At 36.4% G+C, this 19,484-nt stretch overlaps 1 protein-coding gene and 1 long non-coding RNA gene across 2 annotated transcripts; both read right to left on the reverse strand.

Moving 5' to 3' along the window:
* Positions 1-1,788: 1,788 nt before the first annotated feature.
* On the reverse strand, positions 1,789-13,384 carry LOC131930399 (uncharacterized). The gene is made up of 3 exons (XR_009384123.1): positions 13,312-13,384; positions 2,585-2,682; positions 1,789-2,023 (listed from the first exon to the last, which is right to left on the reverse strand). It is a non-coding gene; the product is annotated as an uncharacterized LOC131930399 (long non-coding RNA).
* Positions 13,385-15,705: 2,321 nt separating this feature from the next.
* LOC131930394 (uncharacterized) lies at positions 15,706-19,451 on the reverse strand. Its single transcript, XM_059286855.1, has 5 exons — positions 19,417-19,451; positions 18,551-18,678; positions 17,754-17,786; positions 17,206-17,304; positions 15,706-16,004 (listed from the first exon to the last, which is right to left on the reverse strand). Exons 1-5 carry the CDS (start codon positions 19,449-19,451, stop codon positions 15,772-15,774), a joined length of 528 nt encoding a protein of 175 aa, XP_059142838.1. The 3' UTR covers positions 15,706-15,771.
* Between the last annotated feature and the right edge of the window lie 33 nt (positions 19,452-19,484).

Genomic DNA, 19,484 nt, shown 5'->3' on the forward strand with positions numbered 1-19,484 from the left:
CGGCCACAACGCGAAGTACTAACCACTATACGATCACGGCCAGCGCGCTCACATCGATTGGGGCCGAAGTAACTGTGTCAATAAGCCTCCAGTCTTGTCGGTATCTTTAGAAATCATGTCCTCAATTTTATGGTCCTTGGGGCGTAATTAAATTAAGCTAATTACGGTCTCTAATTGCTAGTTTTTATGATTGCATCTGAAATTGTTAGGCGAAAGTAACCTGCATGCCAAATTTCAGATCTATAGAGCAATCAGAAGTGGGCTAATTTTCGATGTCAATTTTAACAACAAACACACAAACGCGAAGCTGAGTTAATAAAAACGTGTTAATATAAAATACTTAAAAAAAACTTTTTAAAAAACCACGTTTTTCTTGTGGACTAAAAAGTAGAAAATAACTATTTACATACATTTGATGACAAAAAACGTGGGTACGTTCACCATCAAATTTCCCGACCCATCTGCCCGACCCACGTTTTTTGTCATCAAATGTATGTAAATAGTTATTTTCTACTTTTTAGTCCACAAGAAAAACGTGTTTTTTTTTAAAAGTTTTTTTTAAGTATTTTATTTTCTCCTTTTTAGTCCGTTGCTACACATGAAAAACGTGGTTTTTAAAAAGTGTTTTTTAAAAAGTTTTTTTTAAGTATTTTATTTTCTCCTTTTTAGTCCGTTGCTACACATGAAAAACGTGGTTTTTAAAAAAGTGTTTATAAATACACGGACTAAAAATCTTGAGCGACCAGGATTCGAACCTGGGTTGTCGCGGCCACAACGCGAAGTACTAACCACTATACGATCACGGCCAGCGCGCTCACATCGATTGGGGCCGAAGTAACTGTGTCAATAGGCCTCCAGTCTTGTCGGTATCTTTAGAAATCATGTCCTCAATTTTATGGTCCTTGGGGCGTAATTAAATTAAGCTAATTACGGTCACTAATTGCTAGTTTTTATGATTGCATCTGAAATTGTTAGGCGAAAGTAGCATGCATGCCAAATTTCAGGTCTCTAGAGCAATCAGAAGTGGGCTAATTTTCGATGTCAATTTTAACAACAAACATCCAAACAACCAAACAAACAAACAAACGCGAAGCTGAGTTAAGAAAAACGTTTTAAAAAGGAGTTTGAAAGGAAAGTGTGGTAACGCGCACGAGTAAAACAACGGCTCATTCCTTCCCCCCCCCCCCCACCCACTCGGAGAAGGTCTACCCTTCCCCCCGAACTAAATGGAATTTATATAGAAAATATATACTTTTAACAGTGTCCGTCCACCCCCCACCCCCCCACCCTGCCGACACGAAATTTTTATCTCGCCCTCCCCCCCCCCCCCCCCCTGGAGAAAACACTGAAAACAACTTTCCGTAAATGCTGTAAAGGGGGAAAGGTGACAACCCCAGCTCCGTTCCATTGCTAAATCGAGATTAATGTATAGATCCCATATTGATCTTTTAGAAAAACCAACGAATGGCAACGAGATAAAAAGTTATAATCACTAAGTGCAGCAAGGTTTCTTGTACAAACTAAAAAAACAAGTATTTAGCTCAAAAATAACTTGTTCTTAGATACATATCTTCAACTTGTCCTCAAATATCATAGTGTGTAGAAATTTCATCCGAGGTTATATGCTCCTAAAATCATTTAAATTTTATTTTCTGGAACATTTCCAAAGATACTCTATCTGCGATAGTGAATATGTAAAACGTTATTTTTTTTTAAACTATATTATTTTTTTTCATAATTAGAGAAAATGTATTAATTACCGCAAACCATTTTTTCCAATTGGCATAGTCTTCGCAGCCGGAATCGCAAAATGAGACTTCAAAAGATGGTTGAGGTCGTTTGTACGCGGGATCTGGCGTTATTATGTGCCACTTGTCCTTTGGTAGATAAAACTTGCCATAGACTATCAGTGGATCCCTCCCAAACACCACACACCCTGGACACCGGGGTAGGTAGCCATCTATTGTAGTGTTGATTCCATTTGCTCTTTGAAATTCAAGAGAGTTCTGATCGGTTTCGCTTTCTTAAGACGGACATTGAAAAAAATGACACGTAAGTTAAACAGAGAAAACGTAGTTGTAAATGATGTATGGAGTTAAACTGGACATGTCATATGCTAAAATATATATGAGGATAAAGTTAAACATGTCAAATGCTAACATATGTAATGGGTAAAGTTATATGTTAACAGATGTGTGGGGTTCAGTTAAACGTGTCATATGCGTCCAGACGAATGGAAATTAAGTCGAACATGTATACTAACTAGCTTATTATTTTTTATGTTTTTATATTTGTTTTATTCTCTTTAGCACAACTGTGTCGAATTATATACGAACCTAAATAGCGCAATGGATAATAAATGCTTAACTAAAAATCTTTCGCAATGTTAATACAATTATTCATAGCTTTAAATTAAACTCTGTATAGCATAGTGCTACATCAATGGAAAAAAAATCAAACTTTTTATTGCAAGTTTTCATATTTCCTTTGACTATGAATATATATATACATTACATTTTTTATCATATAAGTATCATTTTATCAAAATCATAACAGAAAATATATTATAGATACATAAATTTACCTGTAACGATAAAAAACACACTCAGAATCAGAGTAGCGAAAAGCATTTTTCAAACTCCGACAAGTGACTTGTTCTATGGCTGGGTTGGGAAAACAATGCTGAAATTTTAAAATAATTTCGTTATCAGTTGTTTGCGTTTGGTCGTCCGTAGAAAACATTGATCTCGCCTCCAGCAGAACAGACTTTTTATTTGGTTTTACTTCCAACAGAAGACATTCATAAATAGCTACATAGCTGTTCTATTTTTAACCTCTCTCAAGCAATCGCCATTACCAGTGACTCCACTACTTAAACAGATTAATTCCGCCTCAGTGGCGTAGCTACTGTAAGGCTAGCGTAAGCCAGGCATAGGAGCCTAAAGGACGTAGGAGCCCTTTTCACTATTTTAAAAAAAATAAAACTTTTACATTGGAATTTAATATTTATTTGATGTAAGTCCAACATGTGTCAATGTTTTTCTACTTACTTTTGACATTTCATTTGTTGATCTCATTAAACTTTAATCAACACGACGCTACTAACACTACTAATTAGTTTTCGGGTTTCATCTAATCGCCAAGAAACTTTGGGAATTCGTTGAGAATAATCCAGGCAGTGTTTTATTTCCAGACATTTTTTTCTGAAAAGGTGCCTGAAAGAAACTCAGACTTTTGATAAGGTTTCTGCCATTAAATTTTTATTATTTCAGATGGCGCGCCCCGCAGTAAGGCGGTGCCATAAGCCACCCAGACTTTCACAGCGGCTATCTTTGTACCTGGAGTTCGTTGATTGGGTGTCCGGGGCAGCGTTACTACTTGATACGGCGCATATAATCGTTTTAATGAGTGACCTACACTAGGGACACGGAATAATACAAAAATCGATTACTAAATCGAAAAATGGTTGTCCTCAGCCATAGTTACCCAAAGGCTACCTGAGAGCAAAGGATCCGTTGATTGCTTGTCCTGCAGAGTCAGTGGTACTACTTGATTCAACGGTCAAACTGCACTTGGGGCGGCTTTCGACGCCTCTGGCGTACGGATGACACTAATCACACGTGTATTCTACACTATGTACTCGACGGATTTAATACCTTGGCGGTGACAGAAAGATATTCAACCTCATTATTACGGAGGATGAAACTTTTACAAATTGTTTCGTTACTCTTTTATGTAGGACAAGATCGCAGCAACGCGGACGGGTGAGCTAGGTGTTATAAGCATTCTTTCACGGTGATCGGGAAGGAAATTTGTATGTCTTTCATGTATTTTTTAAATCCCATTATTTTTTTTCATTATGTTCATGTTAATTTGTTATGAAACAAATTGTAAATATGGCCAGTGGGTCAGGAACTTAGCCATCCTAAGAATCGAACATTCAGAAGCAGCTAAAATGAATCTCAAGAAACTTATTATTAATTTTGCAAAATCCAAAGCTTGAAGAGAAAAAAACAAGTATTTTAAATTAACCATGTACAATATTAAACAATTGTTTTAGGTTAGTGGCGTCACAAGGTCAGGTGTGTGTCGCCGTGCTCGTTTACAAAAGGTATCGCCCCATTAGCATTTTATGTGAGGAGTCACCTCTCTTTCAATAATCTTTTATTATTTTAGCTTGATGCAATATAGTTTTGACAGTAAAGTTTACACTGTTATGTCATGGTGTCACGCTTAAATGTTGTCATCAGCCCCCCACCTTGTGACGTAACTGTGTTTGGTTACTTAAAAAAAATTAACTTTAAGGCTATAACATTTTTAAATAATTAAGGGGTAGTTGGCCTAAATAATAATATAGTATACATGCACAATCAGGAAGTAAAAAAGGCAAATTGTACAGAATATTTATCAATATACTACTACGCTCAAGTTTGTTTACATGTTTCTATATTTATTTGTTTTTTTATTTGTTTTTTTTTCTTTGTCTGTTTGGTTACAGGAGAGAATCTGCACTATATGAACGGTTGTAAAATAGTATTTAGGTAGAGAACAATGTTGTTTTTGACCAAACTGTCTATCACAAATTAATTTAAAGACGTTAGTTAATTTATTTAAATATTCGTTGATAGATTAACCACTTTAATTATAAAAGTTCAGAACAATGACATTACTTATAGTGACGTTACATTATTTTTTTAATAACAATAATGGCAGCTTCCATACAAGATTTCGTTGCCCATTCAAAAGTATAACGCATTATATAGTTGTCTGCTATAGCTTTAACGATACGTTCGTTTGCTATTTTTATTAAGTTCCAACACTATCATCAATTTTCAACAGTTATTCTAATTTGATTATACAATACATTTCTCTAAATATATAGATCTAGATCAGCGGTTGAAGGAAGGAAAAATCCTAGATCTCAAACCAAAATTAATAAGTTAAAAATAAAAGCCATTTTAAAATTACAATAAATCGTTGAGTTTTTTTTTTAATTAAACTATGTTAGTCCTTAAATATTTGATATAAATCTTCGCTTTTTAGCTTCAATTATCATCTTATTCGAGAATACATGGGATATATCTATTTAGGTTCTAGATCTTGAACTACGGCAAAAAACTAACACGTAAATTCTACATCTAGAATCTAGATCTAGAATCTTTATACTAAACTATTTCAGGCCTTAGGCCTAATTATTTTATATAAATCTTTGTTTGTTTTAGCAATGGAATTTGCTAATTTCGGATAATATTTAATTTGAAATAATACTATGGCCTATCTGCGTAAATGAAGTTTCCTAAGCAGACTAAAAATAAAATATAAAAGTAAACTGGGCATACTGCCTAGCTTCGCTTAGGTTTTTAAAAAACATTTGAGAATTTGAATACTTAATTTAGCGATGGATTGGGTGTGGAGTGCTTTAATTTAAACATTAATGCTAACTTTGGAAAAAATGTTTTTGTTTGTCGTTTAAATTATATTCCCAGAGACACAATTGAAAGTACGCAATCTATAACTAAAATGGAATTAGAACTACACAGGTTCCATAAACAGTATATCTCATAGTTTATATTGCATTGCCTTTTGAAATTTATTTATTTATTTAATTAGGATACGTAACTGAATTAACAACTTAATTTTGTACTAAAACAAATGCTATACTTCGTCATTTTCTGTTTCTGTTTAAAATAGTTTAAAATTATTTGAAAAATAATAATTTTCAAAACGTTACCTCCCCTGAAAACTGAACGTATGACGTATGTCTTTGTTTACTTTTTTTTACAAACAGTTGCTATCCTAATATATAATTCCCCATGTGCGCACTTCTCTCTCTCTGTCCGCAAAATATTTTCGCCGGACATCACGTCAGAATCGGCAGCGATATATCGAGAACTTTTTACGGACTTTTGTTGAAAATAATATGTTAGATGTTTTAAATGTATAACCACAATTTTATTTAAAGAAGAAAAATAAAAAATAAAGGCGTATTCGAATATAGAGAAACAGTATTATTTATGCAACCGGAAAAGTGTATAAACTTGGGACAAGAACGCATTTAACAATGACGTCGCTTATTGTTTACACTAAAACACTAAAACAAGAGCACGAAACTGATGACGTCATCTTCCGAGTTTAGAATTTAAAAAAATGAACTATTTCATTCAAATATGATTTAGAGCTATGTACGCTATGAAATGTAGACTACATACGCTATGAAATGTAGACTACACAATAGGATATTCTCGGCCTGAACTTAAAAAAATATTTTATCTATTTGGATTCTAGATCTAGAGATTCTAGACCTAGACTAGATCTAAATCTACGCAAAAACTACACTTTTAGACGCTAAGTCGCTAAGATCTGTTCTAGATCTAGATCTAGATTTAGACTCTATCTACTGTAGAATCTATTCCAAAAATAAATTTCTATAATAAACTTTTTCAGGACTTAAATATTTTATAGAAATCTGTGTTTGTTTAGCAATGAAACTGGTTAATTTTGGGTAAAAAAAATAATTTGAAAAAATAGGCATATTCGTGTAAGTTATTTTTTTAAACACTTCTTTTATTCTCCATATTTTACAAGGTACCTAATAAGCTGAGATGATAGTGTACTTGATACCAGACACGTGGGGCTGGATCGAGACACACCAAGTCAAACCTAATTATTATTTTTTTATATGTGAATCTTCCTATTTTAGACTATAAAGAAAGGAACTACTTTGGAAATCTTTGTTTATCTATGCAATTTGCTAATCTCTATAATATATGAAGCAAAGTTGTCGGGTGCCCGACATGGGGCACTTCCCGGCGCCGCAGGCGCTTCAAATTTGGCAGGATTTTGCCTTGGGGCGACAGAACACGGGGGCCAGTGCCGGTTGGCCTAAAGGTCTACGATGAGGGAGTCAAAACAGACCTCGACTGACTGGTGCCTTACATGAGCTATAAATCGAAAAAATGTTGTCCACGTAGGAACCTCTTCATAACTCCTGAGGTCGTAGACCGACCCTCGGGCGAATTAATTAAGCATTCAAATTCTCAATGTTTTTGAAAGCCTAAGCGAAGCTGGGCAGCATGCCTAGTGCTTATATAAGAAATTACGGTATATGAACATATTTAACGACTATAATGGCTGTTTCCGACGGGAATAACGTTTTTTGTTACCGTCCAGGGTCGGTCTACGACGTCATATAATATTAAGGGGATCGTTCGTGTTACGTCCGGGTTAGATTCGAATTCAAGAACGACTCGGGTTAACGTTCGATACGTTTATTAGGTCTCACATATCACATTACAACATAGCCCTCAACCTAACCCTGCCAACTAACTACCCCCTGACAACCATTCACTCCAGCTTTTATACCGCATTCGACCTTGGGATAACAATACACAAACACACCGGGGTTAACAATATTCTAGGGTAAACTCAACTCACACACTCACTCTCCCCTAATTCTAGATCATTCTATCCTATTCTAGTCTAACCTACAACTGACCCGTAACAGTTCGTCAATTTATTTATATATATATATATATCTCATATAAGGAGAATTTCACTCACGATCATCTTTTAGCCCTCGTCGAGGGCTTTGAGTCTAACCAACAGTTTTTCCATACGGTCTAGTCATCTATAGTAGTGTATGCAAAAACTTAGCATAATATACAGACGTTAAGTAACCTAAAAATTGTTTTAAAATTTCCCTGTTTTTGCCATAAAATACAAAGATTATATAGGGAAATACGACTGGTCAGTTTTGACCCGTTTCCCGATTTTTCCAGGACATGGCGAGTTTTTTGTGACACAACAAGGCGTTCTCCTACCACCTCACAAAATTTCAAGGGGGGTCGTCGGAGGAAATTTTTTTCGTAATAGAGCTCATATAAAGAGAATTTCACTCGCGGTCACTTTTTAGCCCTCGTCGAGGGCTTTGAATGAAACCGACAGTTTTCCCTAAAGGTCAAGCCATTTAACTAAGAGCATGCAAAAAATTAGCCAGATGTTAAGAGGGTAAGTGCCCTAAAATCCGTTTTGAAATCACCCTCTGTTTTTCCCATAAAATACAAAGATTATATAGGGAAATGCGACTGGTCAGTTTTGACCAATTTAACGAATTTTCCGGGACATGTCGAGTTTTTTGTGACACCCTGAGGGGTTCTCCTACCACCTCACAAAATTTCAAGGGGGGTCGTCGTCGGAAATTTTTTTTCGTAATAGAGCTCATATAAATAGAATTTCACTCGCGGTCACTTTTTAGCCCTCGTCGAGGGCTTTGAGTGAAACCGACAGTTTTACCTAAAGGTCAAGCCATTTACCTAAGAGCATGCAAAAAATTAGCCAGATGTTAAGAGGGTAGGTGCCCTCAAATCCGTTTTGAAATCACCCTCTGTTTTTCCCATAAAATACAAAGATTATAAAGGGAAATGCGACTGGTCAATTTTGACCCATTTAACGAATTTTCCCGAACATGGCGAGTTTTTTGTGACACCCCGAGGCGTTCTCCTACCACCTCACAAGATGTCAAGGGGGGTCGTCGGAGGAAATTTTTTTTCGTAATATAGCCCATATCAGGTGCCGGTCAGTCGAGGTCAGTTTTGGCCCCCTCCTCGTACACTTTTCGGCCAACCGTCACCGGCCCTCGTGTTCTATCGCCCCAAGGCACCATCGTGCCGAATTTGACGCGCCTGCGGCGCCGGGAAGTGCCCTATCGGGCACCTGACCACTTTGCTTTATATATATAGACTAGGTATACTGCCTAGCTTCGCATAGGTTTTTAAAAAAAACATTTGAGAATTTGAATACTTAATTTTTTAGCGATGGATTGGGTGTGGAGTGCTTAAATTTAAACAGTAATGCTAACTTTAGAATAAATGGTGTTTGTTGTTTAATTTCCGTTCTCAGAGAAATATTGGAAAGTGCGCATTGTATAACTAAAATGGAATTCGAACTACACAGGTTCCAAGAACAGTATATCTCATAATTTATGTCACATTGTCTTTTGAAATTAATTAATTTATTTAATTAGAATACGTAACTGGATTAACAACTTAATTGTGTACTAAAACAAATGCTATACTTCGTTATTTTCTGTTTCTGTTTAAAATAGTATACAATTATTTGAAAAATAATAATTTTAAAAACGTTAACTCCCTTGAAAACTGTACGTATGACGTATGTCTTTGTTTACTTTTTTTTAACAAACAGTTGCTATGCTTATATAAGAAATTACGGTATATGAACATATTTAACGACTATAATGGCTGTTTCCGACGGGAATAAATTTTTTTGTTACCCTCCAGGGTCGGTCTACGACGTCACATAATATTAAGGGGATCGTTCGTCAATTTATTTATATATATATCTCATATAAGGAGAATTTCACTCACGATCGTCTTTTAGCCCTCGTCGAGGGCTTTTTAATCTGACCAACAGTTTTTCCATACGGCCTAGTCATCTATAGTAGTGTATGCAAAAACTTAGCACGATCTACAGACGTTAAGTAACTTAAAAATTGTGTTAAAATTTCCCGGTTTTTGACATAAAATACAAAGATTATATAGGGAAATACGACTGGTCAGTTTTGACCCATTTCCCGATTTTTCCCGGACATGGCAAGTTTTTTGTGACACCCTAAGGCGGTCTCCTACCACCTCACAAAATATCAAGGGGGTCGTCGGAGGAAAATTTTTTTCGTAATAGAGCTCATATAAAGAGAATTTCACTCGCGGTCACTTTTTAGCCCTCGTCGAGGGCTTTGAGTAAAACCGACAGTTTTCCCTAAAGGTCAAGCCATTTACCTAAGAGCATGCAAAAAATTAGCCAGATATACTGAGTTTAAGTACCTTAAAGTCTGCGTTGAAATGACCCTCTGTTTTCCCATAAAATACAAAGATTATATAGGGAAATACGACTGGTCAGTTTTGACCCCTTTACGAAGTTTTCCCGGACATGGCAAGTTTTTTGTGACACCCTAAGGCGTTATCCTACCATCTCACAAAATTTCAAGGGGGGTCGTCGGAGGAAAATTTTTTTCGTAATAGAGCTCATATAAAGAGAATTTCACTCGCGGTCAGTTTTTAGCCCTCGTCGAAGGCTTTGAGTCAAACCGACAGGTCTGCCCTACGGCCAAGCTATTTACTTACAAACATACCAAAAATTAGCCAGATGTAAAGAGGGTAAGTGCCTTAAAATCCGTTTTGAAATGACCCTCTGTTTTTCCCATAAAATACAAAGATTATATTGGGAAATACAACTGGTCAGTTTTGACCCTTTTACGAAGTTTTCCCAGATATGCCGAGTTTTTTGTGACACCCCAAGGCGGTCTCCTACCACCTCACAAAATATCAAGGGGGGTCGTCGGAGGAAAAATTTTTTCGTAATAGAGCTCATATTAAGAGAATTTCACTTGCGGTCACTTTTTAGCCCTCGTCGAGGGCTTTGAGTAAAACCGACAGTTTTCCCTAAAGGTCAAGCCATTTACATAAGAGCATGCAAAAAATTAGCCAGATATACTGAGTTTAAGTACCTTAAAGTCTGCGTTGAAATGACCCTCTGTTTTTCCCATAAAATACAAAGATTATATAGGGAAATACGACTGGTCAGTTTTGACCCCTTTACGAAGTTTTCCCGGACATGGCAAGTTTTTTGTGACACCCTAAGGCGTTATCCTACCATCTCACAAAATTTCAAGGGGGGTCGTCGGAGGAAAAATGTTTTCGTAATAGAGCTCATATAAAGAGAATTTCACTCGCGGTCAGTTTTTAGCCCTCGTCGAAGGCTTTGAGTCAAACCGACAGGTCTGCCCTACGGCCAAGCTATTTACTTACAAACATACCAAAAATTAGCCAGATGTAAAGAGGGTAAGTGCCTTAAAATCCGTTTTGAAATGACCCTCTGTTTTTCCCATAAAATACAAAGATTATATTGGGAAATACAACTGGTCAGTTTTGACCCTTTTACGAAGTTTTCCCAGATATGCCGAGTTTTTTGTGACACCCCAAGGCGGTCTCCTACCACCTCACAAAATATCAAGGGGGGTCGTCGGAGGAAAATGTTTTTCGTAATAGAGCTCATATTAAGAGAATTTCACTCGCGGTCACTTTTTAGCCCTCGTCGAGGGCTTTGAGTAAAACCGACAGTTTTCCCTAAAGGTCAAGCCATTTACCTAAGAGCATGCAAAAAATTAGCCAGATATACTGAGTTTAAGTACCTTAAAGTCTGCGTTGAAATGACCCTCTGTTTTTCCCATAAAATACAAAGTTTATATAGGGAAATACGACTGGTCAGTTTTGACCCCTTTACGAAGTTTTCCCGGACATGGCAAGTTTTTTGTGACACCCTAAGGCGTTATCCTACCATCTCACAAAATTTCAAGGGGGGTCGTCGGAGGAAAAATGTTTTCGTAATAGAGCTCATATAAAGAGAATTTCACTCGCGGTCAGTTTTTAGCCCTCGTCGAAGGCTTTGAGTCAAACCGACAGGTCTGCCCTACGGCCAAGCTATTTACTTACAAACATACCAAAAATTAGCCAGATGTAAAGAGGGTAAGTGCCTTAAAATCCGTTTTGAAATGACCCTCTGTTTTTCCCATAAAATACAAAGATTATATTGGGAAATACAACTGGTCAGTTTTGACCCTTTTACGAAGTTTTCCCAGATATGCCGAGTTTTTTGTGACACCCCAAGGCGGTCTCCTACCACCTCACAAAATTTCAAGGGGGGTCGTCGGAGAAAAATTTGTTTCGTAATAGAGCTCATATAAAGAGAATTTCACTCGCGGTCACTTTTTAGCCCTCGTCGAGGGCTTTGAGTGAGACCGACAGGTCTGCCCTACGGCCAAGCCATTTACCTACAAACATGCCAAAAATTAGCCAGATGTAAAGAGGGTAAGTGCCTTAAATCCCGTTTTGAAATAACCCTCTGTTTTTCCCATAAAATACAAAGATTATATAGGGAAATACGACTGGTCAGTTTTGACTCATTTCCCGATTTTTCCCGGACATGGTGAGTTTTTTGTTACACCCCAAGGCGTTCTCCTACCACCTCACAAAATTTCAAGGGGGGTCGTCGGAGGAAATTATTTTTTCGTAATAAAGCCCATATAAGGCGCCGGTCAGTCGAGGTCAGTTTTGGCCCCCTCTCCGTAGACTTTTCGGCAAACCGTCACCGGCCTTCGTGTTCTATCGCCCCGAGGCACCATTGTGCCAATTTTGACGCGCCTGCGGCGCCGGGAAGTGCCCTATCGCGCACTTGACCACTTTGCTTTATATATATAGATACGTCCCTAGATAGCTAAGGTGTTCGTGTATTAGGGTTACCATGCGGGTGGCACGGGTTCGAGACACATCGTGGTAACGTAACATTTTTTTTTCTATTTTTTTTAGATGTGAATGATAAAGTTACCTATCGGAACTTGGCTGGATACATGGCAGGTGAAGTAGAGTTCACCTGTTTCTGTGTCCTCCGCCTATGAAGCGATAGTGTGGTCAGAGCCATGCTCGGCCGGAATTTTTTTAACGATAAAAACATGTCTGAGACCTAAATGGGACATTGGGCAGGTGAAGAAGAGTTTGGTAGGTGTAGAGTTCACTTGTGACATCAGCATATGAAGGGATAGTTTGGTCAGACCCATGCTCAGGTGAAATCGGTGTTTTAAAAGACAAAAACATGTCTGAGTTGGTGGAGACACTGGGCAGGTAAAGTATAGTTGACCTCTTTTTTGTGACCTCAGCATATGAATGGATTGTGTGGTCAGACCCATGCTCAGCCGAAATCAGTTTTTTTTTTAAAGACAAAAACGTCTGGGGTGTGACATCTTTTTAAATGTGAGGTCTGGTTATTTTGTGATGATAAGTGACAGACGTGATGTCATTTACGGATGACCACCGAAGCCCACAGTTATCTAACGATAACGGGTTGTCTAGTATTATTTAAAACCCTTTACCGTAGGTGGCAGTTGATTTTTTTTTTCATTTCAACGGCTCACAAAGGGGCCCGCTGAGAATTTTTGCATTGGGGTCTGAAAATCCTAGCTACTCCACTAAACCACCTCCGTAATCTCATGCGTTATTGCAAGTGCATGATAAGTCGATTTCTTCTAATCCAATGTAATAATACTTCCAATACCTGCGCCCCTTCGATTCACCAAAAACATTACTACTATTTATTAGTTATCTGTACTTCATTAAATCAAGAGCAGAACATCGTTACTGCAATTAACAGTTCATTAATACTTTAAATACCCGTTTTCCAATATTTAATACCTTTTCTAAGATACTTTTAATCCATGTACATCAATGCTTTAAATATACGTACTTAGATCTGTATCAACTAAGAGATTTTCTTTTATGAATCCACTGTTGATGTTTATCCAAATGCCATAGCCCAACAAAGCGAAAAAAAAAGGAAGTAGAATTATTTTACACAGAGCGACGTCTTCCAGTTGCCGCAAACAATAGAAAATATATGGTGTTGAGATTATAAGAAAAAAAAATCAAATATAAAATTCCTTTATATTAACAAGCTTTTACAGGCACCGTAAAATTTATATAAAACGTTTTAATAACAAGCTTTTATATAGGTCTAATTATGCACTAAAAAGAAGATAATAAATTATTTTCTTTAAATATATAATAATACACTACTATTCGAATAACTATTAAGAAAAGCGTGGGTCACTTTATTATCTATTGGATACATATTTAATTCATAAAAAAATAATTAGGCATCCAATTAAGTCAAATTTAATAACATATTGCAGTGTGTTCATGAGTCTTGACCCACGTGCCAACTTTAAAAAGAATCTGTCAGTGTCCGAAATTTTGCTTGAGCGTTTCGATCTATGACGACAAATAGACAGTCTGAATGAGGAAGTAAGTTAAAATAAAATTAATCTGCCTTCATTCTTTTACATATTTTAGCGACTAAAGATTGTATGCAAGAAAGTAGATTCGTTTTATCTTATTTTCAGTGTATTTAAAAGCTTGTAGTTATATCGATATTTTTATATTTGTTTTATTTTCTACTTTTGAGTGATTCCTAATTTATGAAGTCAACAATACTAAAAGTATTTGCTTCAAAACACCATCAGTAGATTGCGATATCTGAAAGACGATTATCTGCCTTGTGAATGCATCCGTAAGTGACCACATTTTACAGATATCAGCAAGCTGATAAAGTGATGCATAGTTCTTAATCTTACTGCCTCCTCTTAGTTCCAAATCATTTTAAAAACTTTATTATCTGCCCCTATTAGCCTTCACTAGATCGATCGACTCTAAAATTGTAAATATTATCGTGATCGCGTCTAGCTTGTTAATTAATCTCTTCTTCTATTATTGAATATAGTAATCTATCGAGTGATTTAATTTTGTTATCTCCCCTCAGTTTTCGATCCCGTTTAATTCATTTTTTGATGACTAACTAAACATCTAATTAAATCAAACAATAAAAAGACCTGTCTTCGAATTGGAACGATTCTGGAAAGTTTGAACGAAATCGCTGCATTAGAAGTAGTTCAAAATTGAGTTGCAAAATTTGCCACGAACCCACAAAGAAGCAAATAAACAAACAGACGATGTGAACTAAATAAAAGCTTGTAAAAATAAAAAAATAAAACAGTGGTCATCAGAATCAATAACCAGCTCACACCTATACAGCTAAAAAAAAGACGCGAGAAACAAACAAATTCACATGTGTGGAAAGTGTTATCGACAAGGAGGGGGGGGGGGTGAGTGGGGCAGACGAGGACAAAAAATGTCGTGTCAACAAGGCAAGATGTACCTTCAACTCACTACAACTGATATGGAGATGCACAGCCTTGTCAATCTAGATAAGAATCTTTATCACAAATGTTAAGGCAAGTTTGCTTTATGGCTTGGAGACCTTGGTTACCAATGCAAATACTGGCTGGCTATAGACGTTCACAAACAGATGTTAAAGACAAATCCTCAAGATAAAATTGCCAGACAAATGCCAAATGAAGACCTATAGCAAACCACTAAGTGACAGCTAATTGACACAATTATAGCCCACAAATGGGATGGATCGATTATATCCTAATAGGGAAAAGCATAATATCGCGTTAGACTTGAATTCCCAGTGGAAGTGGGCCGGCCAATGCAATTTTGGAGAAGGACGGTAAAAGTAGAGGCAAAGGCTAATGGGCTTACGTGGGCGGAAATAAAGAGAACTGCACAAGACCGAGCTCGGCGGAGTTTTCTGGATGCAGGCTTTGCTTCTCAGGGGTTAAAAGTCAAGTACTTCGATGAAAATAAAGTATCTTGATAAACACAAGTAACAAATTTTAATCAATAATCAACAAAATAAATTATTATTTACAAGACTAATTACAGTTTAATGGCCATAATAAAGCTAAAAGTTCATTTAAAAAATATATAGTCAAACAATGGTAATCCTAAACATAAGCAGCCGCAACACCAACACTAACACGAGAAAACAAATTAAAATTTAACGTAGCCTACTCAAATGGTAAATTATATACAAATGGCAAATTAAAATATATTTACCCCTCACAATAGTATTATATACATTAAGCAGAAATATTTACAAAAATCATCTGATGACTATTCCAACGGTGACCTGCTTAACAATTCTTTTCTAAATATATAATCTAGCATACAGGTTTGCTTTTTGCAAAAATTGGAAAATTTAAAAGTAACAAAAACATATTTTTCAATCTAACTTTCTGATATTTTTAAACAAGGGAAATGAGGTTATTTCTTTTCCATCACGACCTTCTCAATCTTTGGTTTTTCACATTCTTGTTTCTTGGTAACTCCCTTCCTGACCTACTGCTCCACTAACGACCTCCTCGCTTCCACCGTCCACTTGCACATGCACTAAATCCACACAGCCCAAGTCCTTTTCCTGATCGATCTGCTCTTCTATCCCCCTGTCGTGAACATCAGCATGACTTGTTGTCTCCAGTCGAGTACTTACTGCCGTGGACCTAGTACTGCGCGACTGGATCTCTAGGTCATCAGTTCCTGAGGAGAGATGGATTCAGAAATAAAAGTTTAAGTAATAACTTAAAATTAGATGCTAGCTATATTTTAATGAAAAACTAAATAAAGTATGTACTTCACACGAGCGAAGATTGTTAAAGCTGTAATAGCTCACTTGAATTATTAATTCGGTTTTCCCTGAAGAAAGTAAGGGGTGGGGGAGACGCTGGTTAAAGTATAAATTATTCCCTGTATCTGCTCTTTAAGACACAATGTTACCAACCTACTACCATAGTCCTTACACCGTTTCCAGCCTACTACCATAATCCTTACACCATTACCAACCTACTACCATAATCCTTACACCATTACCAACCTACTACCATAATCCTTACACCGTTACCAACATACTACCCAACCTACTACCATAATCCTTACACCGTTACCAACCTACTACCATAATCTTTACACCGTTACCAACCTACTACCATAATCCTTACACCGTTACCAACCTACTACCCAACCTACTACCATAATCCTTACATCGTTACCAACATACTACCATAATCCTTACATCGTTACCGCCCTACTACCATAATCCTTACATCGTTACCAACCTACTACAATAAACCTTACATTGTTACCAACCTACCACCATAATCCTTACATCGTCACCAACCTACTATCATCATCCTTACATCGTCACCAACCTACTACCATAATCCTTACACCGTTACCAACCTACTACAATAAACCTTACATTGTTACCAACCTACCACCATAATCCTTACATCGTCACCAACCTACTATCATCATCCTTACATCGTTACCAACCTACTACAATAAACCTTACATTGTTACCAACCTACCACCATAATCCTTACATCGTCACCAACCTACTATCATCATCCTTACATCGTTACCAACCTACTACCATAACCCTTACACCGTTACCAACCTACCACCATAATCCTTACATCGTTACCAACCTACTACGATAATCCTTACACCGTTACCAAACTACCGTTGGAACTAGAATATATCCGTTGTCTAAAATGTTCTACTTTTTAGAATTTTCCAAGTCTGACCAACCTGGAATGACTTTAAAAATGTCCTAAAATATTTAATTTATTTTATTTTTTACATTTAACTCGCATGAGAATGGTATGATTGTAGTCCCGACCATAGGAAACACGAACAAATTATTTTAATGACACAGATTGCGAATTTTTAGACGTCCTACCTCTGGTGCACACCACACAAACCAACAAGAGAACAAATATAATGACTCCTCCAAAGACACTCATCAATGGTGCAAACCATCTAGGTAGTGCATCGCGCACTGGAAGAGTAAAAAAAAATACACAAATTAATTTTCTAGAGTTATTGCGGAAGTTATCTAGAATAAACAGGAACATGCACTTCAAAGAATAAATTGAAACTTTGCGAACGTAGAATAAATACTAACATGGCCTGCAATATATATATATATATATATATATATATATATATATATATATATATATATATATATATAAATTGTTGGAAAAATTTGAACCCCCTCCCCCCATGAGACGATCCTGGCTACGCCACTGACTCTTATGTCGAGGTACCACTGTAGGAGCTCTGTAAAGATTAAAGTTGGCACCAACTAAAGCCTCTTAACGACAAGTCTAGAACAGCTTAAAAAATCCATGCATTTATTATACTATAGTGTCACCTGAATAATAAAACAGGTTTAGAAAATACATTTATTTTGTCAGATTCTAAGCGTTTAATTTTAAACTGTACCTGAGGAGTGTTCAGTCGTGCTGTTTGTATAGGCTGTAAAAAAATGATATATGTTATGCAAATATTGTTAAACCGTTTCAAATGATATTGTAATTTTTAAAAATGTACCAAAATAGCTTATTTAAGTACAGGAAAATGAATAAATATTTTGCTACACACACACCAACACACCCACACACAAATACAAACACAAAATGTGTAAGTGTGTATAAAGACCCAACATTTTTTGCGAGGGAGCTATCTTTTCTAGTTTGTGTGCTGTTTCACTCGAAAATGGCCGTACTACTGTGATAAAAATTTTACACAATCAATCTGAAGTTAATTGCGAAAGTAAATTTAATATAATGTTTGTTTCATTTATACATTTAATGAAGTCTTTGCAGTTCTAATAACCTTGCGAGTTTTAAATTTGCGAATACTATTTAGTTGTTTGCATGACATAAATAGTCAGAATGTGTAAGCTGGGGCCCTAAACACTCCACATTACAGTGAATCACTAATTAATTAATCATTCAAATTCTCTAAAGTTTTTGAAAACTTAAGCGAAGCTAGGCAGTATGCATAGTATATGTATATATATGCTCTCTCTATCTATCTCTCTCTCTCTATATATATATATATTATATATATATATATATATATATATATATATATATATATATATATATATATATATATATATATATATATATATATTTACCGGAGGGGGGTGACACCATTAAGTTGCCGCACCGGGTGACACCCGACCTCGCTACGCCACTGATCTGAAGTATTTTACATAAAATCAAGAAACTTACTTTCATTAGTAGGCCTATAGCATTTCTGGGATATCACATCAAGAGCTTCTTGAGTCAGATTCTTTATGATATTCTTGTCCAGGTTACCACCGATGCTCATCAAAAATCCCACATTATAAAAATCTCCTCTATAAGAGAAAATTAATAAATTATTTGAAGTACTTTTAATATCAGAAGTTTTTTTTTTTTAAACGAGTAATATTATTTTCTTCAAATATCACAAATCTCTTAGTAGCTCCTTCACAAGAACTTTTCCAATGCCCCATCTATTCCAAATGCCCCAACTATTTCAATATGTGACTACGTGGTCTAGCGGTAGAGAGCTAGACTGCTAACCCGAGAGTCTCGAGTCCACTCAGCTTAGATGAGGTATCTAGCTTACGTTAGGGAAACAAAGGCGACTGGACACACTATCCCTTCATATGCCGAGGTCAATGAATCAGATTAACTCTACTTCGAGTACCCCATGTTTCTTGAGCTTGAGAACGAGATTAAAAAGAAAAAGAACTATTTCAATACTCCACAAACATGTGTTTTTTTTACCTTCCCTATTCATTGTAGCAAATAAGGTAGAATTGCATATGTTAAATCTCTAATCAACTATTAGAAGACTTGTGTTAATTAAGCTACTACCATGCGACCCGGCTTAAGCTTATTTTTCTTTCTGGGTTCGTTTCTATAGCTTTGTCCACCCAAGAACAAACTACAAGGCAGCAGTTGTTTGATTTGTGGAGTTTTTTCTTCTATATGTGTGCTGTTCGCATATAACGAACCCTATCTGCTTGCGGAGAACTCGGTACTTTCAAAGTTTGTAATCATGCACTCTACCACCCAACCGTGCCTTCTCCCATGGAGTTTCAACTTACTCTATTTTTTCTTTAACGGAGCCTCCGACTATCATTGCACCTTGTCTGAACGCCCGGGTAAACTAAAT

The sequence above is a fragment of the Physella acuta genome, unplaced genomic scaffold, assembly GCF_028476545.2.
Source record: "Physella acuta isolate Inbredline_101_S28 unplaced genomic scaffold, ASM2847654v3 ptg001767l, whole genome shotgun sequence".
Taxonomy (NCBI): Eukaryota; Metazoa; Mollusca; class Gastropoda; family Physidae; genus Physella; species Physella acuta.